This window comes from Macaca nemestrina, chromosome 6 (assembly GCF_043159975.1).
Source record: "Macaca nemestrina isolate mMacNem1 chromosome 6, mMacNem.hap1, whole genome shotgun sequence".
NCBI lineage: Eukaryota > Metazoa > Chordata > Mammalia > Primates > Cercopithecidae > Macaca > Macaca nemestrina.
In genome coordinates this window covers 144,438,757-144,457,822 of record NC_092130.1, presented here as the reverse complement: position 1 = coordinate 144,457,822, position 19,066 = coordinate 144,438,757, and the positions used below count along the sequence as shown (strand labels likewise).

Here is a 19,066-nt window from a genome sequence, read left to right as displayed (position 1 = left end):
CCATTAGAATCTGATACTCATTATTGAAATACAGTATAACCTTTTAATACATTTGTGGAAACACCATTTTAAATTGTTTTTTAAAAACTCAATTAACTGTAATTGGATTACACTATAATTGGATTTTAGTGGGATTGGGGAGGATAAAGAATGAAGAAAAGTGAAGATACAGCTAATAAAACGGAAGAGCTCATATTAATATAGATAATTTAATCTTTTGAGAGTTTTGTGTCTTTTCCAATAGTTTCTCAGTCGAAAATGCATCAAACTGTGTTCTATTAGCTACAGCCATTAGGAAAACCTTAAAAGTCATGCCTCCTTTTTTCTCTAGGATGACACCTTGCCTGAGGCAGACTTTGAAGATGTCCTGAAAATGAGGGAAAGAGGGATGTTTAGCATGAGATGAGGCATCTCAGACCTGTGGGACAAAGTAGAAGAAGACAGGGTACAAGAATGAGAACTGTGCCACGATAATTTTTTAAAATTTTTTGATTGGATGAGATGAAATAGCAGAGAAACTATTTGAGAACCTTATAACCCAATGTCTACTTTAAATACAAATTGAAGATAGATCAGTGGGTGATCAGAATAATAGCTTACATTGTACATTAAAACATTAAAAAAAAGACTCCCAAATACATATATAAAATAATTCCTTTGAAAGAATTTAACAGCAGTTAATCTGTGTGTGAATCACCACAGTGCTTGAACTTGAAGTAAACTTAGATTATCCTGCCAGAAAAATGTTTTAAGTATTTCTTTACACACACATGCACACAGGCACACTCACACACACACTACTCACACTCGTAGCTTCCCCAACTAGTGGTAACCTAGGAAAGAATCTGATGCACTTTCGGACCATTAGAGAACAGTATTGATTTGGCCATGTGAAATCAACTCCTGGGGCAGAAAATGAGTGACTGCATGTTCACTGACACCGCTGATGCCTCACCATTCTAGCCTCGGCCTTTTTCCTTCACCTTGTAAAATTTGGGTCCAGGTTCTCACAATATGTACGAAATCCCATTGCTGGGTGGGATGAGGGTAGGGGAGTATAAAGGAAATGCTGTTCCCATTGTCTTCCACTGCAGAATTCCCTGGACTGACTTCCTGAAAATCTTCTGTTTGCCTCCACCAGGAATGGCGGCCCTAGATAGTAAGGCATCAGGGAAGATGGGAATGCGAGCTGTAGTCTATTATATGACTACCACCATCATTGCTGTGGTGATTGGCATAATCATTGTCATCATCATCCATCCTGGGAAGGGCACAAAGGAAAACATGCACAGAGAAGGCAAAATTGTACAAGTGACAGCTGCAGATGCCTTCCTGGACTTGATCAGGTATGTCCTTGCAAGCCCGTCCTTTGGGGTGTATTTTCACCATCCAGATCCTCTTACTGGGAAGCTAATCAAACCCTGAAAGGGGTGTCTGACTGAACCAGCCTTGCCAGGCTTGAAATGAAGGTCATATATCTTTACTTCTTTCTTATAGAAATTGAAGGAAGGATCCATTTTCTGATCTTGTATGAGAGAGGCGAAAAGAGCAAGGAGAAGATATGAATTTTGAGAACCTTGCCTTTAGGATTCAGAATCTGGTCACTGAGCTCTCTCAACTATGCAGCTCACCTTGGAATTTTAATAATTCTTAACCTATTTTTCTTAAGTACTGTTCTTTAAGGCTAGTTTTTATTCAACTATGCCCTATTCTTTGGACCCTTCTGATTTAGAACTTGTGATCAGTATCATTGCCCACCATGCACAACGCATTATACACAATCTGGTTCCAGAGGGACTTTAGAGATCATCTTGCCAAACCTGTCCCAAGGTTTTCCTTTCATAATATTTGTGGAGAAAGAATTTGGCAGGTCTGTAATAAAAGAATAAAGGATGGTTTCTTTAGCGTTGTTTTACGTACAAACCATACATTGATTACAGATGAGTCTTATCTACTACTTGAAGCAGACTTGGTAATAGAGTCAGCCTTATGTAGAACTGTGAAGTAAGTCAAAATTCAATCCTGGCACCTTCCTGCTTCCTCTCCCCTACACACCTGCCCTTGCTCAGTCAGGTCCTGGCAGGAAGCATACCACATACTCAAAAGGAACCTTGAAGAAGGTTTGCCAAGGTGCAGGCAGCCTTAAAGGAACCTACCAAGGATGGTGAGGCCCCAAAGCACTAACAGTAAGAAACTATTTTGTTACCACCCTTAGCTATGAAGGAGCAAAAGAAAGGAGGTGTTATGGAACCCAGAAAGAGCTATAGCCTCGGGAGGGAAGGGCCTCAGGAACCCTAAATAGAGGAAGGAAGCTGCCACCAAATCTGTCAAAGAGAGCTCTAGGAGAATACAGACTCCCTCTGCCCTGTGATCTGTTAGTGCATGTCACTAGACAAACCCAATAGGAGTAGGAAGCCAGAGGGCAAGAGAACCCATGTGTTGTGGTCCACAGAGGCCAGGCTCCCAGGGCACAGACAGAATGGAGAGTGAATCTAGAAGGACAAAGGAAAGCTATCTCATAATAGGCTCTAGATCCCCCATCTGCTTAGCATTCCCCCACCGTTTAGTCCCTCCCAGCCTGTTTTCCCAAAGACTAGCTATTTCCTCCCAGCTTTTCAGCTAACTTACCTGCAGAGTGACTGGGTTGTCAATTCTAGATACCTGTGTAAAAGGCCCATTCCCCATTGATCATCTGAAGGAAATTCCTCCATTGCATCTCAAGGAATGGGGCTGTGGCAGGTAAAGTCAAGAGAGGTTTGGGGAGCAGAGGGTACCTTCAGCAGCACCTCTCAATTCCAACCATGGGTGACTTTCTACCATCTCTATGTATGTAAACACTGCCCAAGGGGCCTCTTCTTCAAAGTCCTTTTTCAGGGAGTTAATCACAATGATCTGCATGTATCAAGCCACCCTGTAACATTACTCCATGCCAAGCTGACATTCAATAGCTATGTTTTTATTTAGTTCATACAATTAATTAAGGCTTTTCACTATTTCTTCATGAACTTTACCCTCAGATCGTTTAGATTAGAAGTATTTTATTATATTACATTTTCTTTCCCTATAATTTTTACTCCTTGTTTGAAGAATTGGAATCTCATCATCCCCAGTCTGATTGATCCATCAGAAGACTGTGTTTCTGCCCTGCCTTGCTCCAGTGACAAATGTATCCTGCTCACAATCAATCACTTGGTTTGAGCATGTATCCTGGAATCTTCTGAATGCACATTTCTATCAAGGTTGATAGCAACAACCCCATAGATAGATAAGAAGGAAAAGAAAACAGGATGGTCTAGTAGGAAGAAAGGGACAAACGTTTATAATATTAAAATATAACTTTGGTAACATGCAACTGCTGGAATCTTGAGCTTGAGATAACTGCCGGGTCATGTCTCCTTCTCCCACAGTCTTTCATCTTGGAGCCCTAATGATAGTTTAATCCAATCTCCTCTTTAAGAGATAAGTCAACTGAGATATAAATGGGTGCCATGACTTGGCCAGGGTCACACAGCTGATGACAGACTTCCCAGCCAGAGTGTTGTCCCTCACTCTACCGCCTACAAACATAAACACTGCTTTGACACAGTCTCTGAAGAAGTAACAAATCCTGCCACATGGGCTTCAAGTTCAAATTTTGCAGGTCATCTCTCCATTGGCTACCAAAGAGCTGCAGAAGCTTTAGCAATTCAGTGCCAAACCCCCGTTCCCCAGAATGCCTTTGGGAGACTTTTGGAGAACAAAATTCCATAGGCTGACCATGGCTTTTGATTCAAAACATTTGGTTCCTAGACACATGGCACAATAACCAAAATGACCACTGCTGAACAATACCTTAGTTAGCCAGAAAGCTAACGATAAAAGTCATTTCCATTCTTTCTTTGATTATTCCTAGCAGCAGAGTTTTTAATAAGATAATGGCTGAATCAAGAACCCCATTGGCTGACAAGAGGATAAATGAGTCGAGTTTGGACTCCCCTGAAAATATAAACTACATGGACCACACTTAGGGAGGACCATATATTCCTTTTCAAGTCGTAAAATCCACTAACATTTTTCTTTTTCCATTTGTTGCTTGGTTCAATGCAATCTTTACCCTACACACAATGAAACAGAATTTAAGGAGCAAACTTATTACTTGGAAAATTTTGCAAGTGACTATTATTTTCTTTGCAGGAACATGTTCCCTCCAAATCTGGTAGAAGCCTGCTTTAAACAGGTAAATACTCTACAGACATTAACTCACCTTTGAAATTCCTCTTTTTTATACCAAACCAAGTGGGACCCTCTTTCCCCCCTCATTTCTCTGCTATAAGAAACACTTCTCTTGTCAACCAGATTAAAAACATTAGTGTTTTCTAGGAATTTTTTTGGGAGGGGATGGTCTTACCTTGTATTGAAGGCTTAGTAGTTGCCAGACACTGTGTGTCTTGCATACAAATAGCTCATTGAGTCTGCTATTGTTAAGAAGGCTAATCACAAGACCCGCCCCCCTTCCTATCCCCCAACTCCCTGCTGGCAAAAGCCCATCAACCAAGCAAACACCAATATAAAATATATTTATAACTTGCCTTAAAGAAGATTAGAGAGATTATTCAGATTTCTGGGTTTGATTTAAATATCAATGGACTGGTTTTTTTTTTTTTTTTTTTTTTTCAAGTCTACCAAGGACCTAATGGACTCTAAAGGAGAGCCAAAGCAGAAAGGAATGGCATCATCACTTATGGAAATCCTGCTATATGCCAAGCACTAACATTATTTTTAGTCCTCACATAAATACAATAAATATCATTGTCTTCATTTCACTGATGGGGCAGTTCATCTATATGAACTCAAGACAATTATGTGTCATGCACAGATTCTCACAAGTAGTAAGTGGCAGACTCCGAATTCAGATTCACTGTGTTGACTCCAAATTCTGTCTGCTTTCTGCTACTCCATTCTGCTTCCAAGAAAGGAATATTCAGGGTGATGAGACCCCGACCGGGAGGCTATAGTGAGGTCCAGCTCCTTTTAGCTCATATGCAAGCAACTCTTGGCTCTGTGTTGTGGATACAAATACCTTTTACTATTAGAAGATAAAATCAATAAAGCTCACTTTAACCTCACTTGAATATAAGAACTTTGTTGCCTAAAATATTAAAAGGGAAACAGACACTCTGGGTTAAATAACACTTCCCATACGTTTCTCCATATAGTGTCAATTCACTCCTGTTGTAATTCCCTAACGCTTCTGCTTAGGATCTGTAAAACAAACCAAACAAAACCCCAACCTAGTAGAAGACTGTGTTTTACACATGTAAGTCTCCCTTTGTTTTTTTTTCCCTTGTAATAATTTTTAAGACTATTTTTAATATGTAATACATGCACACATTGAAACATTCAAACCAAATTCTTTCTTTTCAAATAAATAAGCCTGAGGCCAAAATCTAACTTTCTTTGTTCAAAAACAACTATAACTATAAATAATAAGTGCCTTTCAATCCAACCAGCCAACTCCAGCACCATGGGGCTGACATTCCAATAAGTCAGCTGGCCCTGGGTGATATCAAAAATGTTGATTTCCAGATCTTTCAGATAGAAAAAGTGCTGACTTGTGCAGATTGATTGTGTTTGATTTGGATTTGCATTTACAGGATTTTGAAGGGAAAGAAAATCTTTCTCTCCAGGTCTAGTTGGCTTAGACCAGAACTCTAACAAGGTTGCAGTTTCTGTGCATACTGCAGAGTGTAAGGGGAATGCGTTAGAGGCATTCCCCTTAAGAAAGGCTGATCAGGATTGAAAATCTACCCTGGACAATCCACAAAATGCATAAGAACCCAATGGAATAAAGAAATTTGAGAGTCAATTGGAATAGATGAATGGGGCCAATTTTTTTGTTGCTTGAAATTACCAGCACTACTAACTGTTCAGGAATGTGTGCATAGTATTGACAGCTGGCCATGCCTTTGTTTGGGAATAGTTGTTTCCCAGTGGATAAGAAAGTTTTCCATTAACCTTAGTAAAGAAATGACCAAGCACTTCATATACAGCAGCACTTTCTTCCCCTGGATTCTAGATTCACTCACCATCCATATATTATTACTCTTACTGGTGCTTTCCCTACAATCGCTATCAAGATCAGGAATTCTACTCTCATTAAAATCACAGAGGGATGAGCTTACTTGTTTCATGTGGCCAGCATCTCCTGACTGGGGCATCTATGCAGAAACTGAATAGATGATGGGAAAAAAGACCATCTCTTGAGTTAGAAGTGAAATCCCACTATAGACTTGGAGAAGGTGAGTTGTCCTCACCAACTATTAATCAGGCACCTATTCTTAAGAATTGATAACATCAAGAATGGCTTGGAGACTGGTTGTTTAGGGATTTTTAATTTTTAATACCCACTGAAATCTCTAAACAGGTCTAATCCCTGAAGGGCTTTGTCATTGAGCACCGTTAGCAGAAATTAGTACAGTACTTTAAAATTTGCAAGATGTTCTCATACATTCTGTTTGATTATCACAACAACACTGTGAGGTAGAAACAGCACAGTTGTTCTTGTTTCACAGCTGTGGAATATGAGAGAAAGGATACCAGGTGATTTATCTATTATACCATAGCATGATCCCCACAGAAGGGAAGAGGACTATTGTGAATATTTGGGTTTATGGTTTAAAACAAAAATCCCATTATAGTCATTTTATTAGGGTTTCAGAAGAAAGCAAAAGCAGATGCATGTGTTCAGTCCAGCATCTTTAGTGGATATCTCTTTCCTGTTATCATTTGTTATATATTTGAGTGAGTGTGTGTGTGTGCGTGTGTGTGTGTCATGATTTGTATGTATTTCAGTATGTGTTTCTGTCTATGTTAAGAAAGTAGTAGGGGGTTGCCGCAGATTAAAGAGAGAGAGAAAGAGACTTTCTATAACACTAGTCTCTGAATACAGAGTAATAAATATCATTTTAGAAAATTTGACAACAGGAAAATATAAAGAAAAAAATAAAAATCACCTTAATCCTCATTGTGCTTTTTATTTTTAAGTTTAAAACCAACTATGAGAAGAGAAGCTTTAAAGTGCCCATCCAGGCCAACGAAACGCTTGTGGGTGCTGTGATAAACAACGTGTCTGAGGCCATGGAGACTCTTACCCGAATCACAGAGGAGCTGGTCCCAGTTCCAGGATCTGTGAATGGAGTCAATGCCCTGGGTCTAGTTGTCTTCTCCATGTGCTTCGGTTTTGTGATTGGAAACATGAAGGAACAGGGCCAGGCCCTGAGAGAGTTCTTTGATTCTCTTAACGAAGCCATCATGAGACTGGTAGCAGTAATAATGTGGTATGTATTTCCATTTTCTGTATATGTTATATACGAGATGGTGATTGCCATCAACATGTGTTCTGTACTGAGGAAGGTGCCACGAGTCAGGATGGCCAATTGCAGTGATCTCACTCTGGTAAGCACAGGAAAATCAATGAACCTCTGGGCCTCTAGAGGCCTTGAACCTATCTGCAAGCCTCTCCTAATAAGTTTGCTTCCTTGTTTTCAAACCCTGTCACCTCCTTTTACCCCAGTGCTGATGGAATCTCATTCCTCGTTTCTCCATTTTTTATCTAGTTTTTCATTCAAGACCTAATTATTGAGTGTCTACTATATGCTAAGCGTATAGTGCCAGGCACTGCGGATATAGCAATAAAGAAAACATACAAGGATATTCCAGATCTTACACTCTTTTAAAGGAGACAGACAATAAACAATTCAATCAACCATATGCTTTAGTCACAGGTGCTGTGGAAAAATAAAATAAAATAGCAGGTAACTAGGAGAAGGCACAAAATTTGCCTTGGATGGTGCAGAAAGGCCTCTGAGGAGGTGACATACTTTGTTAAGACCTGAATGAACAGAGGAAGAAGACACACCAAAATGCCAGAAGAACGGTGTTTTCAGTAAAGGGAAAAGCAAACGGAGAGGCCCCTTAGGCCATCAGGAAAACTGAGGGCTCCTCATCTGTTTCAGCCCTAAAAAAGAATTGTAAATGGCAGTTCTGCTGCAATGTCTAAAGGATTCACAGGAAGTATTATAAAATGCCAAGTCACAATTTATGACAAAATTTGCTTTAATAAAGTTGACAGCAGGAGACAAAAGAAGAGACTATAAACCCAAGAAGAACATTAACCTTGGAAAGTAAACTTTACCCAACAGGGAGAAAACCCTTTGATTGACTTAGGCTTTCTGTGGAGGTTGCCTCTCTTTCATTCTTTATTTTTAATCCAGGCTCCTCTGTGGCACCTGAAGCAGGAAAGAATCCATTGCTAAGAAAAGCAGTCACTCACCAACATGATTAAAAATGCGCTTGTCTTTAATGCCACCAAAGCCCAGAGAAATCTATTTTTCAGGAATTTGTACAAGATGGATATGAACTTGGGCACAAAGACAGATCAGAATGTGGTCTCCACGGGAGCCCCCACTTGGAAGGCTCCTTTGAAGTCCTGGCAGGAACGAAAGTGGACATTTCTCTTCATATTATTAAATGCCTCCACCTTTCACCTCTTTTATGAAAGAAGCCCATTCAAGGCCCCTGAATGAATCTCACATGCAGCTTGTCTAGCAGTACATTCGCCTGCACATTCAATGCTCAGTTACTATATTTCTGAAAACAGGTATTCCTATGATTTCCTGGCCTGGGTTCTCAAAGGACTTTTGAAAGAAGCATTATATTTTTCGATTTGAAACAAGTCCTCCATAGTTGCCAGGAGACCCTTCTCCTTAAGTGTGATTGGCTTCTCTGTGTTTGGTAATGTGAGTTTGGTTGTAGTTTCCTGCACATATGAAACAAAGAGAAGGGAAATCCAGGCAGCGAGGTCTTTAAGCAACCTCTGGGTTATTTCAACTTGTAGAAGTCATTTTGAGTCTCAGTTGCTCTTTCTTGCATTGTCTGCAGGAGGAAAGCTCACAATGGCAGTAGCAGCCTGTGGGGAACAATGACTTCATTAGAACACCTATAACCTGATTGTGGTAGTACATACATGCACATTATTAAGTTTAATCATGAATTTACTTTATGGACATCTATTTATGGCAAGCAGTACTAGATTTTCATTTGCACTATAACAAAATTTTCTCTTAAAGTAAATTTACTTAAGTAAAAAAGATGATTGGAAGAATAATACTAAGTAATCTTGTAAGTGGTATGTAGATATGGAAAGGCAATAATAAAAGTAGCCCTTGAAAAAGAGAACTGACTGCAAACCTGAGACACTGGCGTACCATCGTGTGCCTCTTGCTTTAACTTGGGAATTAGGCTCTGATGTGGAAAATGCTTCCAAAAGTCTGGATGTTGGTGCAGTGGATTCCAGCAGTACAGGACACTTAGCAGGGGAGCAGGAGGCAGAGGGAGTGAGTGGCATCTGAGGACCAGAAAAGTGACCCCCGTGTAGTGAAAGAAGAGCTGTCTAGGAAGACAGAGGTGGGTATCAAAAGCTCTGTATCTGCCTTTTTTCCCAGGTTTAAGAGAAAAACATTGTGTCCTAGAGCAATTCTGAGGGAGGGGAAAGCCCGATTCTGCAAGAATCAGGGGAAATTCATATTTACAAAAGAAAAAAAAAAGAAGTCCACAGTTTCTGTAAGTCCTAATGGTATCCTGGGCAGGAAAGTTTGGCAGTCAACTCTCTTTCACTTTTTCTTATCACTTGGAAATTTCTGTGGACTAGCTTGGTGGAAACCAGACTCCAACCGTGCTGGTGTTGCTTCTCCCCAGGTACGCCCCCGTGGGTATCCTCTTCCTGATTGCTGGGAAGATTGTGGAGATGGAAGACATGGGCGTGATTGGGGGGCAGCTTGCCATGTACACTGTGACTGTCATTGTTGGCTTATTCATTCACGCAGTCATCGTCCTGCCACTCCTCTACTTCTTGGTAACACGGAAAAACCCTTGGGTTTTTATTGGAGGGTTGTTGCAAGCACTCATCACTGCTCTGGGGACCTCTTCAAGGTATGTATATATGTGTGGAAAATGAATCTGAAATGTTACCTTGAACCAGGGCCCCTCAAGTAGGGTGTAGGAGGAGCCATTTTATTCTGGGTTTTAAACTTCCAGGAATGATGAGTCAGCTTTCTCACTTCTCATGCCAATCACACCTATTTGGGATTCGGGGAATGCCTGGCTACATATCTTTTGCGGGGATGAATTGGAAATCAACTATCCTTTCCCGCCCACTTCATCTCTCTTTAATTGACATCTGCCTGAGGGAAAAGAGGCAGAGTGACTTGGCACAGGCTGTCGTGATGGGGGCATGATCACAAGTGATGCCTCACAGAGGAACCCAGAAGCAGGAGAGCTGCCAAATGACCCCGTGAGGGGACCACACTGTTCTTAACCCGCTCCCCTATTTATATAAGTGCTGACTCAGTTCCCATTAAGTTACAACATGGGAGAGGAAGGAACTGTCTGTCCCAAAGACCAAACACACAGACAGTCAGAACTACCAGGATGCTCAGCTGATGTGCCCTGTTTCACTGTTCTCAGTTCTGCCACCCTACCCATCACCTTCAAGTGCCTGGAAGAGAACAATGGCGTGGACAAGCGTGTCACCAGATTCGTGCTCCCCGTAGGAGCCACCATTAATATGGATGGGACTGCCCTCTATGAGGCTTTGGCTGCCATTTTCATTGCTCAAGTTAACAACTTTGAACTGAACTTCGGACAGATTATTACAATCAGGTACAAGGAAAGAGTTCTATACAACCCTTTCTTAAGAATGCCTTTAAGGCTGGGAGCAGTGGCTCACACCCATAATCCCAACACTTTGGGAGGCCAGGGCAGGTGGATCACCTGAGGCCAGGAGTTCAAGACTAGCCTGGCAACATAGTGAAACCCTGTCTCCACTAAAAATACAAAAATTAGCCAGGTGTGGTGGCATGGGCCTGTGGTCCCAGCTACTTGGCAGACTGAAGCAGGAGAATTGCTTGAACCCGGAGGCAGAGATTGCAGGGAGCTTAGATCGTGCCACTGCACTCCAGCCTGGGGGACAGAGAAAGACTGTATCTCAAAAAAAAAAAAAAACAAAAAACAAAAAACAGAAAGAATGTCTTTAAAAGACAAGAGGATAACCAGGGTTGGGAAGGGGATCCCACATAATCAAGAGGTGGGGATTTGAGGTAATCATTTTATATTTAGATATTTTAATTGTTTTCTTTTTAGAGTATAGATGTATACACTCATTAATAACAAGGTTCAAAAAATATAGATATGTATAAAGTAAAAAGGGAAACTTGCCTGCCATCATATCGCCCCACATCTTTCTGTAAGTGACCATTGTTCATGTTTGGTTTGGAAAGACTCTTCCTATGCATAGACATGCACACACTTCTTTTTTGTAGTTAGTGAAATTATATTATACATACATGTTTGCCTTTGACTGGTTTGCTTGTCAATAGACCAATAAATATGTCTACCTCATCATTCTTTCTAATGTCTGTAAAATACATAGTATGGATATTTCTCCTTTTTAAAAGTGTTAGATTATACTTCAATATTTAAAAGCATTAAAATAGGTTAGCTTGTATATATACTGCCAGAAAATAAAAAGTTGGATGAACTTTTTCTCCTGAGTGAGTTTTTTGTTTTTTTGAGATGGAGTCTCACTCTGTCACCCAGGCTGGAGTACAGTGATGCAATCTCGGCTCACTGCAACCTCCGCCTTCAGGGTTCACACTACTCTCCTGCCTCAGCCTCCTTGAGTAGCTGGGACTACAAGGGCCCACCACCACTCCCAGGTAATTTTTTTGTATTGTTAGAGGAGACGGGGTTTCACCGTGTTAGCCAGGATGGTCTCGATCTCCTGACCTCGTGATCCACCCGCCTCGGCCTCCCAAAGTGCTGGGATTATAGGCGTGAGTCACCGCGCCGGGCCTGGGTGAATTTTTAGCCAGTGTAAGATAGATGACAGACCACACTGACAAGTAGTTCAAGAATCTGACTTTTGTGGAGAATTTTTTAAAACTATTATATTGGAGGTGTTCAGTGAAAAGTTATTTTCCTTTCCATACCCTCCCCCAGTCTCTTAGTTTCCTTCTGTAGAGGCAACCAGTGTTACCTGCAAGTTTCTTCCGTGTCCTTCCAGAGATACTCCAGGCATACCCTTGTGCATATGCAAATATAATCCCTCCTTTTTACTTATTAAAAGTTATTTTGCACAAGGTCTGCTTGAGTCTAATGGCAACGGGACGCTTTCAGACTCACAATCCAGATCAGCCTCTGCTCTTCACTGTTGTGGGGTTTTCAAAAAATTGTTATTAAAAGTATATTTTGGAGAGCAAAATAAGTCAGATTTGGGGGGATTTTTATCACTCAACATTTTGTTGTGAAATTTGCCCTATATATAGGGAAGTTGAAACAATATTATAACAACCATCCTCTACCAGATGGAAAAATTGCAAACGTTTTGCCATTTTTGCTTCTTCTTTCTCTGTCTTTCTCTGCCATTATGACATTTCACCTGTACGTAATTCAGCATGCATCTCCTAAGAACAAGGATATTTTTCTACATAACCACAATAGTAAGAATCTTAAAAATACTTCCAGAATATTCAATCTATATTCAAATTTCCCCAGTTGTCCCCCAAAACATGTTTTTTACAGCTTTTACTTCCAGACCAAGTTCAAATCCACATTTATGGCCTACATTTGGTGTCTTAGTTTCTTTTCATCTAATCAGTCACCATACATTTGTTGTTATGTTTATTTAGAAATAAGTTGTTAGACTCTGTGTATGTTTTGTGTTAGTAGAAAATGATAATAGTTGTAGTAGGGTGCATTGGAGTAAAAAGGACAAGGCTGATCAGGGCCAGAGGTCACTGACTGACCTGGGGGTTCTGGGAACCTCAGGCCCAAAGTAGTTACAATGGGACTGAGGAGATCATTAGCTCAACTCACCTGTAACCTATACTTTGGCATATTGATTGAAAGGCTCTGAGTTATAAAAAAGGTTCAGTTGCATGTGACAGAGTTAAAAATAACAGTAAGAGTGACAAACAAGATAGAAATATATTTCTCTTTCATGCAGCACAGCTCTGCTCCACAAAGCCTTCAAGGCTGATTGATAGGTGTTCTGTAATATAAGGGACTGAGTCATTTGAGTGTTATCATTATCCAGGGGGTCCGGGATGACCTACCACCCCCAGATTTTAGCCAGTGGGAAGTGGGGAAATGGCATACCCTGCAAGTTGTTCAGTCACTTCCATGCATGTCTGACTGGCCAGAACTTAATCTAAGCTTCAAGGGAGGTTGGGAAGTGTAGTCTTCATTCTGGGGAGCAATATACCAGCTAAAAGTTCCAGTACCTTAGAAGGGGACCAGTATGGGGACCATGAATACTTTCTGTGCCAGACTTAATACTTTATTAATACCACTTATAACTAGATAATACTTTACTATTTATAAAACATTTGCTTTGCAAGCCATGTCTACACTGCCTTCATAAAAGGTATTCCTAATACTATAAAACTTTGTGCATAAATCATTTTGCTTTTGAATTAACTAAGCAAACCAAACTAAGAAACCAAATTTGATTCTTTTGACAACATTAATCATGAATGTTCAGTAACTTTACAACCCTCCACTTGGATAGGGGAATTATTGGAAAGAAATTATTATTGAAACTCTACAGAATTTTAAACTTCGCCTTACAAAATACTTTCAGGGATGTTAAAAAGTGTATAGCTGCCAGTTTATTTTAAAACAACTAGAATAATAGGTCCAACTTCACAAGGGTCATTGTATGAGGACCAAATGAGATAAGCCACGATTAGTATATCAGAAGACACATAGTAAGCATATGATAAATATTAGTTAGCATGATGATTAGTTCAATTTTTTTTTTAATCTCATTTACAGGCTGGGCATGACGGTTCATGCCTGTAATCCCAGCAGTTTGGGAGGCCAAGGTGGGTGGATCACTTGAGGTCGGGAGTTTGAGACTAACCTGGCTAACATGGTGAAAGCCCGTTCTACTAAAAACAAGAAAATTTGTCAGGTGTGGGGGCATGCACCTGTATTCTCAGCTACTCAGAGGCTAAGGCACAAGCATTGCTTGAATCCAGGAGGAAGAGGTTTCAGTGAGCCTAGTTTGCACCACTACACTCCAGCCTGGGCCACAGAGTGAGACTCTGTTTCAAAAAAAAAAAAAAAAATCTCATTTACTTTTTTCCTGAAGCACATCCTCTTGTGTTACACGGCAAGTCAGGCATTGGCACCGTGCGTATTTTGCAGCCTATATGCTCTACCTGGGGAGCTTTGTAAAAGTGTTTTCTGTTCTGGTACTTCTGTTAACAGCATCACAGCCACGGCTGCCAGTATTGGGGCAGCTGGAATTCCTCAGGCAGGCCTGGTCACCATGGTCATTGTGCTGACATCTGTCGGCCTGCCCACTGACGACATCACGCTCATCATCGCAGTGGACTGGTTCCTGTGAGTATGCTTGGCCTGCATTCTGACTCACTGTCACAGGGCCCACCTCTGTCACTCTAGGGCACCAGGCAGCCTGGCACAGCTACAGAAAGAACTCTGAGGAGAGGGGCCACTCGGCCCATAGTTAAATTGTCCTCATTGTCTGACCCCTGGTCCTTATCTGGAGATGGAGCCCCAGCCGACATGTGCACTCACGCCCCTATCAGCCTGAGGGGCACATCTGGCTGCCACAGATCTCACTCCATAAAGCCATTCAGGAATTGGGAAACCCGCTGTCTGCAAAGGCAACATAAATCAGCAAGGCTGTTTCTGAGTTGCACAACACAACGCCACAGCAGCTGGAGCAAAGCTGCAGGCCCCACATGCCAGCTCAGGCCCTGCTTCTGTGTGCTTCCCATTCCGGTGGGAATAATTTTCCCATCCTAGCCCAACAGGGTGAGGCTGAGCCATGCTGACACTGGGAAGAGAGCTAGTGTCATTAAGTGGAATTGAGTTTTGGATCTGGGAAAAGTTCCAAGAAATGTACCCTCCACACTCTCAAACTCTAACCTCTACAGGCCTATCCCTGTGCCCCCTTTCCTTGCTCTTCCAACTGGCATTCTCTGTGCCTTTTCTCTTGAAAGTTTACTTCCACTTTTGAAAATCTTTCCCCAGGATGCCCAAAGCAAATGCCTAGAACACAGTAGGTGCTGGAGTTAGCACAACGTGTGTTCACTGGAACTGAGACCATGAAAAGAGCTTGACAGTGTGTGTGAAGCCCCAGAACGGGCAGAGAGGATTCACTTACGGGGACCTGTGTTTGTGTCCTGACCTTGTGTGAGACCGGGCAGATTACCCAACCACCCTCGGTTCTACCTCTGTAAAATGAGGGTGCCTGTGTCTGCTACCTCCGAGGGGTACTGTAGGCTTCAGTGCAATGATGCCTAGAAAGTATGCAGCCTACTGTCTGGCCCACAGTCAACATCAGTTAACGTGAGCACTCTCGTATAACGCTACAGTTCTCCACAGTCTTTGATCTTTACACTTCAAAGTTATTGAGCACTGAAATAGCATTTCATCTATATGGGTTGTATCTATTCATATTTATCATATTAGACAAACATAAATTTCCATTTGTTAATTTAGAACACGTTTTATTTAAAGGTGACAATAATAAATTCATAAAATGAATAAATAAAATGAATTTATCATCCTTAAAAAGGTTACATATGCTAACGTAAATAGCATTTTTTTGTAAAAAATAAACATTTTTGAGCCCAAAATTTATTTTATTTGTTTATTTACTTGTTTTGAGATGAAGTTCCATTCTTGTTGCCCAGGCTGGAGTGCAATGGCACAGTCTTGACTCACTGCAACCTCCGCCTCCTGGGTTCAAGTGATTCTCCCGCCTCAGCCTCCTGAGTAGCTGGGATTACAGGTGCACACCACCACACCTGGCTAATTTTTGTATTTTTAGTAGAGACGGGCTTCACCATGTTGGCCAGGCTGGTCTTGAACTCCTGACCTCAGGTGATCCACCTGCCTCCCCCTCCCAAAGTACTGGGATTACCGGCTTGAGCCACCGCGCCCGGCCTCGACCCCAACATTTAGTGAAAAGAATGGTACTATTTTATATTTTGCAAGTTTCCTTAATGTCTGGCTGAATGCAAGACAGTTGGAGTTTCCTAACTGTTTCTGCAGTTTCACAACTGCTTCAGTGAGTTGTGACATCACACATCATGTAGTCTTTGCAAAACTCCACTATACATTCATGAGAAAATGAGACTGAGAGGGACAAATGATATCTTAGTATTATTTTGAGAATAGCTGAAATAGAAGGCTCATTCCCCACTGTTAGGACTCTCACTCCAGTCAGACTAATAACTGAATATTCATCATCTATATGGCCTTATAACTTTTAATTGCTCCTATTATGAACATTATGTGTCTATTATGTAATCTTGCAGTTGGTAGACACAGCGAACTGAATTTTAAGAGGTGCTTCGCTGGCCAGTTCCTAATGTAAGTTGAAATCTTGTGACGGTCACGGGAGCCTCATTTTTCCCTCCTCCCCACCCTGCCCGCAGGGATCGCCTCCGGACCACCACCAACGTACTGGGAGACTCCCTGGGAGCCGGGATTGTGGAGCATTTGTCTCGACATGAACTGAAGAACAGAGATGTTGAAATGGGTAACTCAGTGATTGAAGAGAATGAAATGAAGAAACCATATCAATTGATTGCACAGGACAATGAAACTGAGAAACCCATCGACAGTGAAACCAAGATGTAGACTAACATAAAGAAACGCTTTCTTGAGCACCAGGTGTTAAAAACCATTATAAAATCTTTCCATCTCATTACAGCTCATTCTCTCCAGCAAGCCCCTTAATCCCCTTTCCTCCCTTCTGATAAGATTGGAAAGTAGTCCTCCAAAAAACAAGGGAGGATTTTGGGTGGCCAAAGTGTATAATTTTCATCCCACAATTGAAATTTTTACATCATTTCATGTTAGTCTTACCTAATAAGGTACCAAGATCAAAAATATTCTGGATGAGATCTTACAAGTTTATGTGGCACACAATCCTATAAATGTGATTTTTTTTATATAAGTTAAACAAATAGTAGGCTAAAAACATTTTATAATCAACTTTTGAGATTTGAAAATCTTTCAGAATACAATTGAGTTTTAGTTTCAAAATGTTAACAACTTGAATTACAACTGGTTATCAGTTGAACAGTAAGATTTTGTCCCTTTCTCTTCTGACTGGTATACTGATTTCATTAGTAGCGAGGTGCACATACACATCTAGCACAGCTGTGAGGACAGACAGAGGCAGTTTCCATGTGGCCTTGAGTAAATCCCATCTCACCTCTAGGCCTCAGTGTCCTTATCTATAAAATGAGGGACTTCCCTAGATGTCTTCGTGGTCTCTTCCAGCCCAGACATCCTGTCATGTCATGAAAGCGCCTGCCCTCTATTTCCCCTCAGTACACCCCGTACCATCCATGGAGCACAGGGCTTTCAGAAAGGACACTTTAATGGGAGTGAAAATTTCTAAGGACGGGATGGCTATGTGTGGTGGTCACCAGGTCCTGTGTGCAAAGTGCAGGTTATGCAAGTCGCCAGGCAGGAGGCCATTCCAGGACTGGGATTATTCGTAAAACCCTTTGCCCAGTTCATCCCAATGGGGGAAGTATTCCCTTCTTACTCTGGGAAGAATGTCTCCCGCCACTCCTCAAACAGAAGAGAAGGTAGCAGCTAGCAAGGGTGCTTGTGGGCACACTATGGAACACTAAAGAGCTAGGAAAGAGTTGAGCACAGGCAACATTATAAACAAAGGATTTGAAAACACCAAGAGTACAGGTCTTCTTTAAGGAAGAATAAAAAAGAGGTTCTTTTTTTGGCTTTTTTTTTTTTTCACCTGAAACACTTCTTCTCTTGAGTCCAAAATCATTCCCCCATGAAGTGTGCCTACCAAAACATAAAGACCACTTATATATTTGAAAGAAGTCAAACGAATGAGCTGTCTAATAGAAGTCCATGAGTTGAGTGGGTATTTTTTATTTGAAAGTGCTTTTCTTTAATCAAAAGTCCTTAGAACGAGAGAAACAAAATATTTCTGTTTTGGAATCCCACTTATCAAATCATTCAAAACTTTCAGCTGGAGTGGGGTTTGCTTTTGTTTTGTTTGTGTCCATAAGAAAAATGGTAGAAGATGAATCAGTATGAAGACACTGTCAATGAGGTTATGAGAAAAAACAGCAGGGGCATTAGTTTCAGGCAAGGCAGCTCCCAGGTTTAGAGATTAATTTTTACCCCCTAAGGAATATCCAGTCAAAGACGCTGAGTGGGAGCTGTCAGGCAGTAGCAGCTGTGTTTGAGTTTCTGGCTGAAAATGGTGAAGAATGGACTTAATTATGCTAACAGACTGAAAATCTAGACATACATCCTCTGATATACAATTAGAGATATTTTTATATAGACCCCAAGCATTCTGTGTATAAAAGTTAACATTAGGCTGTGATGGAGTAACCATTTAATGTCGAGGCTCTATTTGGGAAATACACTACAAATGTTAATGTATGTGGCTGTCATCTTAAGATACTAGTAGAGCAAAGACTTAATCATATCAACTTAATTCTGTTATACAATTTTTTTACATACTAACCATTTCTTATGGAAAGATCCTGTAGGGAGCCCATCCTCTCACCAAGCCATCACAAGCTCTGCATACACATGCATTCAGTGTGGACTGGGAAGCATTACTTTGTAGATGTATTTTGAATAAAGAAAAAAAATAGTTTTACATTAACATCTTTGCATGTTGTTGTTATTCTTCTCCTCAAAGGAAAATACATTTTCCATTCATGGAAATATTACAGTAAGCTCAGGGCAGTCTCTGGAAGGATCCCGTGCAGCAAGGTAAAATCTTGGCAGAGCCAGCTGGGGGAGCCAGCCACAAGAAAATAAGTAAGGACATGCTCTCCTGCTCAACTCCAAGAACTGGAGCTGGAAACAGGAGGAGGTGAGCGGAGCACTTTGCTGTAGCAGACCGTACTTCCTTGTCCATGTCAGATTCAGATTTCTCACATGAATTGAATCATTTCCATGTTGGGATTAGAAAAGTGTGATGCCACCA

General features: G+C 41.1%; 1 protein-coding gene across 1 annotated transcript in view; it reads left to right on the top strand.

Moving 5' to 3' along the window:
* LOC105473081 (solute carrier family 1 member 3) overlaps positions 1 to 18,739 on the top strand; it is an 84,046-nt gene extending 65,307 nt beyond the window's left edge. The window contains exons 4-10 of the mRNA XM_011726706.2: positions 1,142 to 1,346; positions 4,174 to 4,216; positions 7,024 to 7,316; positions 9,736 to 9,969; positions 10,504 to 10,698; positions 14,311 to 14,445; positions 16,512 to 18,739. Of these exons, the coding sequence (XP_011725008.1) occupies positions 1,142 to 1,346; positions 4,174 to 4,216; positions 7,024 to 7,316; positions 9,736 to 9,969; positions 10,504 to 10,698; positions 14,311 to 14,445; positions 16,512 to 16,716 (1,310 nt within the window). The 3' untranslated portion in view covers positions 16,717 to 18,739. The remainder of the gene's footprint in view (positions 1 to 1,141; positions 1,347 to 4,173; positions 4,217 to 7,023; positions 7,317 to 9,735; positions 9,970 to 10,503; positions 10,699 to 14,310; positions 14,446 to 16,511) is intronic.
* The last annotated feature ends 327 nt before the right edge of the window (positions 18,740 to 19,066 follow it).